This window comes from Oncorhynchus tshawytscha, linkage group LG02 (genome assembly GCF_018296145.1).
Source record: "Oncorhynchus tshawytscha isolate Ot180627B linkage group LG02, Otsh_v2.0, whole genome shotgun sequence".
NCBI classification, from domain to species: Eukaryota; Metazoa; Chordata; class Actinopteri; order Salmoniformes; family Salmonidae; genus Oncorhynchus; species Oncorhynchus tshawytscha.
In genome coordinates, this window is record NC_056430.1 from 56974364 (window position 1) to 56985605 (window position 11242).

Sequence of the window (11242 nt, forward strand, 5' to 3'; positions counted from 1 at the left end):
ATCATATTTTAGAAGGGAGATTGTAGAAATAGGCGGGGTTTATGACTGTTCGTGGTAAGTGACTTGTATCAGGCACAAGTCTGATACAAAGTGTTTTTTTCTCAGTTGCCTCGTAGCTACCTTAATCGTTACGAAACTTTATATCAAGTATGCCACACGTAGCAAATAAGACATTTTTTTATTGCAAAATTTGACACTCCTATTGACCTCCAAACAAAAACTCCTCGCTTGGTGAGCCAAAAAAAACAAACGATTTTGGGCCCAGTTATCCCTCTTGTGTAGGCCGTCATTGTAAATAAGAATTTGTTCTTAACTGACTTGCCTAGTTAAACAAAGGTTAATTGTAAAAAAAAAACATGTTTTGCTTCGCCCTCTTCTCTGCAGTAACTATGGTGACCACTTACGTCATTCTATGGTGGTTCCCGTAGTCTTTATGACGTTAACGACCCTGTACAACGCTCTGAAAACCCCGGAGTGCTGTTACCATAGATACTGGCGGGGGAGGGTGGGGTTTAGAGGAAGCGGAAGTGGAAGTGTCAGCGCAGGCGGAAGTGGTACTGCCCTGAATATCCCGAGCAGCGAACCGAGGACAGCTTGATACTCCCATCGTTCAGAGAAAAAAAGCAAGATTCAAAATACATTCTAAATGTGAGTTTACTTGCATAAAGTCGATTCTAGTATTATTCCATGGTTAAGGTAGAGCATTTTGGCACCATAATGACCCAACAATGGCTCAAATCGCTATCTATGGCGGAAGGTGCCTATTGTGGTTTGGGGCTGGGTACAATGACTTAGGCCGAGACGTGTGATTGAATGGCGAACTAGAGCTCACAAACTAGCTAGGATTTAGATTATTGTAAGCCAATAGGGGAGATCTGCCATGGAATATATGAATCAAAAATAATTCCATAATGAAATGTGTATAGAGACTGAAAAACACATTTTGCCAGGCTAACGTTCCCATCCTGGTCGTCGTGAAATCAAGATATCTTACCAGCGCTAGCAAGCTAATGCTAACTTGACGCTATCTCCAACGAATTTTACAAGTGACTGGACTGCAATACACAGGCCTTTGCGATTAGTGAACAATAAAATAAAACTGGTGCTTATAACGAATAAAAATGGCATTTAGTAAATCCAACTCATTGGTAGCATTCAATTACGCTAGCTAACGTTACTTGGTTTGCTAACGGTATCACTCCCATCTTAAAATTCCGCAAGGGAATGCGACAGAGGGCGTAGCTAGCCAACTACCAACATCTTCAATGGACAGGAATATAGCACGCTAGCTAGCGCCTTATAGCAATGAGGTTGCCTACGGATCTTATAGGGCAGTGCTGCAGTATTTCCGCAATGGACGTTCCATTGCTAAATCCGTGATTAAAGAATAGCAGGTTGTCATGTTATCGGTTTTATAGCGATAACTAATACAGTGGCAATTAAGACGTTTGGCCTTGGTATTTTAGGATACCGTACTGTCATAGTATTCCAGGCATTGATTTGTCACCTGCGTTAGTTTATTTACAGAGTCAAAATTGACTTAGCGGCCATAATAAGCGTGTAGTTAACATGGCCATAATAATATATTGGTTAAACAATAGTTCCTATTAATTATATGGGTAAAACAATATAGCTAAGATTATAGGTCGACCGGTTATGATTTTTCAACGCAGATACCAATACCAATTATTGGAGGACCAAAAAAAGCTGATGCCGATTAATCGGACTATTTATTTATTTGTAATAATGACAATTACAACAATACTGAATGAACACTTATTTTAACATAATATAATACATCAATAAAATCAATTTAGCCTCAAATAAATAATGAAACATGTTCAATTTGGTTTAAATAATGCAAAAACAAAGTGTTGGAGAGGAAAGTAAAAGTGCAATATGTGCCATGTAAGAAAGCTAACGTTTAAGTTCCTTGCTCAGAACATGAGAACATATGAAAGCTGGTGGTTCCTTTTAACATGAGTATTCAATATTCCCATGTAAGAAGTTTTAGGTTGTAGTTATAGTATTTATAGGACTATTTCTCTCTATACCATTTGTATTTCATTAACCTTTGACTATTGGATGTTCTTATAGACACTTTAGTATTGCCAGTGTAACAGTATAGCTTCCGCCCCTCTCCTCGCCCCTACCTGGGCTGAACCAGGACACAACGACAACAGCCACCCGCGAAGCAGCGTTACCCATGCTGAGCAAGGGGAATAACTACTCCAAGTCTCAGAGCAAGTGACGTTTGAAACACTATTAGCGCGCACCCCGCTAACTAGCTAGCCATTTCACATCGGTTACACCAGCCTCATCTCGGGAGTTGATAGGCTTGAAGTCATAAACAGCGCAATGCTTGAAGCACAGCAAAGGGCTGCTGGCAAAACGCACGAAAGTGCTGTTTGAATGAATGCTTACGAACCTGCTGCTGCCTACCACCGCTCAGTCAGACTGCTCACACAGAAATATGAGCCTTAGGTCATTAACATGGTAAAATCTGTTAACTATCATCTCGAAAACACTGAAGCCGTTCCGTATTTTATCTAACGGGTGGCATCCATAAGTCTAAATGTTCCTGTTACATTGCACCACCTTCAATGTTATGTCATAATTACGTAAAATTCTGGCAAATTAGGTGGCCCAAACTGTTGCATATACACTGACTCTGCGTGCAATGAACGCAAGAGAAGTGACACAATTTCACCTGGTTAATATTGTCTGCTAACCTGGATTTCTTTTAGCTAAATATGCAGGTTTAAAAATATGTACTTCTGTGTATTGATTTTAAGAAAGGCATTGATGTTTATGGTTAGGTACACATTGGAGCAACGATACGCACCGCATCGATTATGTGCAACGCAGGACACGCTAGATAAACTAGTAATATCAACAACCATGTGTAGTTAACTAGTGATTATGATTGATTGTTTTTTATAAGATCAGTTTAATGCTAGCTAGCAACTTACTTTGGCTTCTACTGCATTCGCGTAACAGGCAGGCTCCTCGTGGAGTGCAATGTAATCAGGTGGTTAGAGCGTTGGACTAGTTAACTGTAAGGTTGCAAGATTGAATCCCCCGAGCTGACACGGTAAAAATATGTCGTTCTGCCCCTGAACGAGGCAGTTAACCCACTGTTCCTTGGCCGTCATTGAAAATAAGAATGTGTTCTTAACTGACTTGCCTAGTTAAATAAAGGTGAACCAAAAAAAACGGCCAAATCGGTGTGTCCAAAAACACAGATTTCCAATTGTTGTGAACTTGAAATCGTCCGACCTCTTGAAATCAGTCGACCTCTAGCTAAGATCCCCTGCGGCGTTGTCACTGAGTACTGGGACCATTTCATGTTATTTTCTATTGGTGTCTAGGGCATTAGAAACATTCCTTGCTCTAGGTGTAAGTCTAGAGCTGTGTTTCACCTCAAATTTAAATGAAGTGATAAGGTTAATTTCCTATAATGCTTATTTGTTACAGGGTTTCCCAAATTCCTCCTTGGGGACACATGTAGGTTTTTGTTCTAGCACTACACCGCTGATTCAAATAATCACAGCTTAATGATGAGTTGGTTATTTTAATCAGTTGTGTAGTGCTGGGGCAAAAACCTACATGTGCACACGGGGACTGAGTTTGGAAAACCCTTGTTTAAAGATGGTCTTCAGATTATGGCCTAAAACTGCCTAGAGCCCCAATGGGACTTGATCGACAGTTGAAAGAGTTTAGCATCTGCAAGATACATTTACGATTTCGTCAGCCTTTTTCACAAACACACTGCTAGGGCCTAATAATGTCTTAGCATATGAGACTGCATGGATGTGTATACTTGCCTACGAGTGGGTTATGCCTACAACGTTTTTATAATAATAATCTAGCCGTCACTGTCACGTGTAAATGGCAGGGCATAACATTTACGTTTTGGTACACCAGCAACTGTGACAGGTAGATTTTTAAAAATCTACCAGCCTCTCAGATTTTTTAACTAGCCAACATGTTTTTTCACACATTTCACCAAGAAAACACAAATGAACAGATGAGCATGCTTTGTAATGTTTCTAAAACAAATGTATTATTAACAAGAAGCAATGTGGGTTATTGTTTTTCATTTTTTGTGATGTGTTCTTTAACCAAAATATCACAGACTAGACAATAAATGGGTGAGGTTACCGTTGTAGTGCGACTCAAGTCATGTTTGTGCCTGTGAGATTGTCTGACTAGTAGAAGAAGCGTTGTCTTCTCTTCCCTAGCAGTTAAAGCTCAAACACAGAAAAACAACCTAGCATGTGAACAAAACAATGTAAATAGCCAAGAAACACAAGGACAAAGTCTCGCTTCAGTAGATGTTTGTTTTAGAAATGAAATACTCGCATTGTGGAGCCCTGACCACCCGCTAACGTGGCTGGTGAAATAGACATTTAACCCGCCAACGCCAAAATCTACCTGCATTTGGCAGGTAGCGGGGTGTTTATTTTAGGCCCTGGTAAATTGGCTGGTCAGGCTAGGTTCACCAAGTGTCCAGTAGAGGGCGCAGCTACTCCAAGAATTCACTGAGGTGAAACCTGGCTTAAAAAACGAATGAAGCCGGTGTAGTAAAAGACACACAATCTGATCATGCTTTCCTGCAACACAAGCTGTTGACTGACTGGCCTTAGCCTATAGCCTAACAATAGAGCTCTCTTCATTGTCACAGATGTGTTTTTAGCTTGGCTAGCGTATCATATCCAAAAATGGTGTTGATATAGCCTAGCCTACTATAGGTTGAACGTTGCACGCATTCACACCATATGGTGTCCTCCTTGCTATAACCTATTGCATATGGAACTTTAGTGTAGCCTAAACTTCAAGTATTTATTAGGCCTACACTAATTGTGGTTGTATTGTGAATCGAAGAGCAGGCAACACTTAATAATATGTAAATTAATAATATGAAAGGAGCATCTTGGAGTCACTCAGATCAAAACACAGGCTATATGATAGGCATAGTACGGAAATGTTCATCACTACAATGAGTATAGCGGAAATTACGTAGATGTGTACACTTAATTATACAAGGTTTTATATGCATTTCGAATTCTCTACTTCGTCACATTTACACTATTTCACTCGAGGACCAGCAGTGGAGGCTTTCCTCCTTAAAAATAATCTTATATTTGACAACACACGATGTCTCAATACAAAGTTATATAATGTGTTATATAATGTGCCTTTTTTTGTTGTGAAAGTACATGGATGAGCAAAAACATGTAATTTGGTCATGTATACTCCCGGTCAAAAGTTTTAGAACACCTACTCATTCAAGGGTTTTTCTTATATTTGTACTATTTTCTACATTGTAGAATAATAGTGAAAACATCAGAACTATGAAATAACACTTGGAATCATGAGATTCTTCAAATAACCACCCTTTGCCTTGACAGCTTTGCACACTCTTGGCATTCTCTCAACCAGCTTCACCTGGAATACTTTTCCAACTGTCAAGGAGGAGTTCCCACATATGCTGAGCACTTGTTGGCTGCTTTTCCTTCAGTCTGCGGTCATGCTCATCCCAAACAATGGTTTGAGAATGCCAAGTGTGCAAAGCTGGTCAAGGCAAAGGGTGGCTACTTTGAAGAATCTCATATAAAATATACGAATACACTTTTTTTTAGGTTACTACATGATTCCATATGTTATTTAATCGTTTTGATGTCTACCCTATTATTCTACAGTGTAGAAAATAGTAAAAAATTAAGAGTAGGTGTTCTAAAACATTTTAGACCATAGGTAACAAATTAAATCAAGTATTTGAATTGTTTAACAATCTGCCTCTGGTGACCTAATGGAACAAATGCAATTGGATGGTGGCTCTACTGTTTAAGGTCTCTGATAGGTTGTTATTTTGTTACCGGATATAATTATCTACTCAGCTGGTTAGTTTGGCCAGGTTCGCCTATGAGAAAAGCTAGCAGCTAGCCATTTTAGACCAATGGTTTAAACAAAGTTCACAAGTATGGCTCCTAAGGAAATAACTTTGGGAGTAACTCCTGAGTGTTTTTCATGTTGAATAATCAGTAATTAGGCCAAATATTAGTACATACTCTGTTAAGGGCGGGCCTCATGTCTGATATATAGACAACCCGATAGCATGTCCAGAGAGTTCCGGGGTTGATGTCAATTTAATTTTAATTCAATCGGGAAGTAAACTGAAATTAAAAAGCATTGAAAGGCAAGTTTACTCAAGTTTATTTCATTGTCAATTGACCGAATTGACGATGACCCCAGTGTTTTCTCAATTTTCAATGCTTGCTTGCTTCTCAATGTTGCTTGCTTGTGACTATGACCACAACTCTGTGCCCTTTCGCAGCCTCGACATGGACAAGAACGACCTGGTACAGAAGGCTAAGCTGGCCGAGCAGGCCGAGCGCTATGACGACATGGCGGCGGCCATGAAGGCGGTGACGGAGCAGGGCGGCGAGCTCTCCAACGAGGAGCGCAACCTGCTGTCGGTGGCCTACAAGAACGTGGTGGGGGCGCGCCGCTCCTCCTGGCGCGTCATCTCCAGCATCGAGCAGAAGACCGAGGGCAACGAGAAGAAGCAGCAGATGGCACGCGAGTACCGCGAGAAGATTGAGGCCGAGCTGCAGGACATCTGCAAGGACGTGCTGGTGAGAGAGCGCGGCCGCTTGCTACTCCATATGGGCCCCCCTCGCTCTTAAATTAAGGGTCCCTTGATGTTATGGGTATGGGTGTAACACTGGGGCTTTATTTCAATTTATTTATAGTCTGGTTCATTTAGAGTTCAGGCAATTTGGGAATGCCCTATACTCAACAGGCATTTTTCATTAGGCATTCTGATTGTGAGCTGGAATTGATTTGACGCCAAAGACTTGTTACAAAGCATAATATATTTTGGGTTAATCTTTTGTTTGGTCCTGTGTGTTGAAAGGGCGGACTTGAGTTGACTGACACCCAACCAACCCCTCCTTTTTTCTGTTTTAGGCACTCCTCGACAATTACCTCATCGCCAATGCGACTCAGGCAGAAAGCAAGGTGTTCTACCTTAAAATGAAAGGGGACTACTACAGATATCTGTCTGAGGTGGCGTCTGGAGAATCAAAGAAGAGTAAGTTGATCATCTCTGTTCAATGGGGAAGCTTCTGAGTCACCCATATTTGTTAATCAGCCACTTTTCTTCAACCTCTGATTTTCATGGAAATAAGCAAAACCTCCAATTTGATGTCCTCATAGTACATTTATTTATTTTATTCAACTAAGCAAGTCATTTGAGAACAAATTCATATTTACAATTACGGTGGGTGTCTCTTGTTCAGGGACAGAACGACAGATTTTTACCTTGTCAGCTCGGGGATTCGATCTAACAACCTTTCGTTTACTGGCTCAACGCTCTAACCACAAGGCTGTGTGCCGCCCCATAAGATCTAGACAATGTTTAATCAGTATCCATTAAACAGGAGATGGGCTGTGAAATGAAACATGAATTCACTTCAACAAAAGCATGATGCCGTTAATTAATTGGACCTCTTCTCCCTCTCTGTCACAGCCACAGTGGAGAACTCCCAGCAGGCCTACCAGGAGGCCTTTGACATCAGCAAGAAGGACATGCAGCCGACACACCCCATCAGGCTGGGGCTCGCTCTCAACTTTTCTGTCTTCTACTATGAGATCCTCAACTCCCCCGAGCAGGCCTGCAGTTTGGCGAAGGCGGTGGGGCACCGCTATACACTGTCTCTCGCAAAAACACACGTTCCTCCATCACACAGCAGCGCCTGTGTGATCAGCATGAGTCTGGTCTAACCGAATCAATACAGAGCACAAACACGCCCCTCCTGCTCAGTTACACTATAGATACAAAAGTATGTGGACACCCCTTCAAATGAGTGGATTCCGCTATTTCATCCACACCAGTTGCTGACAGATGTATAAAATTGAGCATACAGCCATGCAATCCCCATAGACAAACATTGGCAGTAGAATGGCCTTACTGAAGAGCTTAGTATCTTTCAACGTGGCACCGTCATAGGATGCAACCTTTCCAACAAGTCAGTTTGTCAAATTTCTGCCCTTCTAGAGCTGCCCCGGTCAACTGCAAGTGCTGTTATTGTGAAGTGGAAACTTCTAGGAGCAACAGTGGCTCAGCCGCGAAGTGGTAGGACAAAGAAGCACACAGAATGGGACCGCTGAAGCGCGTAGAGGGTAAAAAAATTGTCTGTCCTCGGTTGCAACACTCACTACTGAGTTCCAAACTGCCTCTGGAAGCAACATCAGGAAAATAACTGTTCGCCAGAAGCTTCATGAAATGGGTTTCCATGGCTGAGCAGCCACACACAAGCCTAAGATCACCATGCGCAATGCCAAGCGTTGGCTGGAGTGGTGTAAAAACTCGACACCATTGGACTATGGAGCAGTGAAAACGTGTTCTCTGCAGTGAGGAATCACACGTCACCATCTGGCAGTCTGACAGACTGCGTTGGCGGCTGCCAGGAAAACGCTACCTTCCCAAATGAATAGTGCCAACTGTGAAGTTTGGTGGAGGTGGACTAATGGTCTGGGGTTGTTTTTCATGGTTCGGGCTAAGCCCCTTAGTTCCAGTGAAGGAAAATCTTAATGCTACAGCATACACTGACATTCTAGATGATTCTGTGCTTCCAATGTTGTGGCAACAGTTTGGGGAAGGCCCTTTCCTTGTTTCAGCATAATGCCCCCGTGAACAAATCGAGGTCCATACAGAAATGGTTTGTTGAGATCTGTGTTGAAGAACTTGACTGGCCTGCACAGAGCCCTGACCTCAACCTCACCGAACCCCTTGAGCCCGGCCTAATTGCCCAACATCAGTGCCCGACCTCACTAATGCTCAGCGATGTTTCAACATCTAGTGGAAAGCCTTCCTAGAAGAGTGGAGGCGGTTTTAGCAGCAAGGGGGGGGCAAACTCCATATTAATGCCAATGATTTTGAAATGAGATGTTCGATGACCAGGTATCCACATACTTTTGGTCATGTAGTGTTATGTGACAGAAACATGCTCTTTAACACCGGTGCTCGTGCTGTTGGCATTTGCCAGATATTGAATCAAAAATAGACTTTAATGGATGGTGCTTTGTCATCTGGTATGCCAAGATTTGTTAGTTGGTAAGCCCTTTTTAGGGGTAATACATTTAAAATATGTTTGAGGCATTGTAGGTTTTTGTATTCTGGGTCTTTCAGGATATATTTTTTTACCCCCTTCCATACGCCTGTTTACCCTCTAGGCTTTCGACGAAGCAATCGCCGAGCTTGACACCTTGAACGAGGACTCTTACAAAGACAGCACCCTGATCATGCAGCTACTAAGGGACAACCTCACTGTAAGTGCTTACTGCCAATACACGCCATGTCGATGTAATGCCATTCAAATGCATAATAGTTTGATACTCTTGGAACTGAAAACCTCAAGTGTCCGAATCCAATGAACTCAATGGTTGGATTTGTTTTTCTCCCCCTCTGCAGCTGTGGACATCAGAAAACCAGGGTGATGAGGGGGATGCCGGCGAAGGGGAGAACTAAAGGCATTGCACATCACTGTTAATCCACCCACACCCTTCTCTCTTCTCTTACACATATACAGCCCGTACATTCCCGCTCCATCCAGCCTCTTCCTTTCTGTATGACGAGCAGCATGAATTGTACCTGACCTACCAGTTGTGCCCTTTCTCCGATATGCTCCAAGGCAACAGGGTAACACTCAGTTGTTAACAAGCCGAGTCTTGTTTTGTGAGGAGAGAAAGAAATTATAAAATTGCCCAGTTGAGTGGCATGGCCATTCTCTCCTCCATCTCCCTTCCTTTTGATTCCCTCCAAACATTTAAAAAAATATGTGTTCTTTCACCTAGCAAGTTTATGCATTTATAGTATCCATTTTTTTGCTTTCCTAGTGTACTTGCGATTTGCTGGTTTGACTCAGAAAATGTATTAAACTGTCGGTTTTATTTTCAACAAACACTGTGATGCTTAGTTATTCTCCACATAATCACATTCTGGATGATAAAATTCAGGACTGTATGGTTTGAGTAGCAGTGCAATTCTGCTGTGACCTCATACAGAATGGTATAACGGGCTCTATTGTGACACTGACTAACATGCGTATTGCTGTGTATTGTTTGTTTATTTTGCATATGGAATTAAAATGAATAAAAGGGACCCTACTGTAGGTTTTGCCATTCCACATCTGTCCAGTTAAAAACAAGAAAAAATATAACATTCCATCAGAACCTAACATTAAGACAATATACCTTTCTTGAACAAACCTGGACCATTCTCCTGAACAGCTGTCATCAAGGTGCTGTTTGAAATCAGTACAATGATCCTGGTTTGTTCTTAAATGTTACTTTTTGCTTTGTGTAATAATGACTCACTCTTTGGCTCAACTGTAAATTGTAAACGTTTGCGGTAAATATAAATCTTAAATGTAATGTTAACCTGCTTGCAAAGAAACACCTTAAAGCCGTTTGCGTTGAACTTTGACGTCTTGGTTATTCAAGCCTATCTTGATAGCCTTATGCTGACAGTACAAAACTGACCAGTTTCCTTCATGAAATGATATCTAAGCGAATGTATGCTTTTGCCCACGAGTGTAAGCAAGTCCCCTAATGTAAGTTGTGTACGGAGGTTGTCTATCATAGTCAGAGATGGCATTGATGCTTTTGTTTTGTGTATCTCCAGAGGAGACCATATTATAGTGGAATGCGGTCAGTGGACGGGTTAGATTCTGGAGTAGTGCAAGGACCCTTAAAGAGGTAGCTGAATTCACTCGGTGTCACAATACCTTGTCATCACCATAACATTCCACTTAGGTGTCGAATTGATCTGTCTCAGTCGGTCTTGCTGAAGACAATGTTTCATGCACTGAAGAAAAATCTCCCCTTTTAGCTGAGCAAATGGCAGTTATTCTACGCTTGATATATATATAAAAAAGAAATGCAGTAGTGAATGTGGAACCGAGCCTGTCTGTATATCTGGTATCTCCAATTGCTTTATTTTTACTGACCGGTATTCTGCCTAAAGTTTGCTTCTGTGACGGTTTTATTGCTTAGTGCGCACGTGGTTGTGACATTTTAGACTAGCATTAAAAAAAATACAAACAAACAAAAAAACTGGTTATTGACGTAAAACAACATTTGTGTATGTCTTTTAAAACAGTTCTAGTTTCACCTTACATGTTATCAGGAAATGTAAAAGACCATTTAAAGTGAAATAAAAGTTTTATCAGTT

General features: G+C 41.5%; 1 protein-coding gene across 1 annotated transcript; it reads left to right on the forward strand.

The window, feature by feature from the left end:
• The first annotated feature begins 491 nt into the window (after positions 1-491).
• On the forward strand, positions 492-11242 carry LOC112266691 (14-3-3 protein beta/alpha-1). The gene is made up of 6 exons (XM_024444384.2): positions 492-648; positions 6341-6641; positions 6976-7099; positions 7538-7701; positions 9244-9339; positions 9482-11242. The coding sequence occupies exons 2-6, from the start codon at positions 6348-6350 to the stop codon at positions 9536-9538; spliced, it is 735 nt and encodes a 244-aa protein (XP_024300152.1). The 5' UTR covers positions 492-648; positions 6341-6347; the 3' UTR covers positions 9539-11242.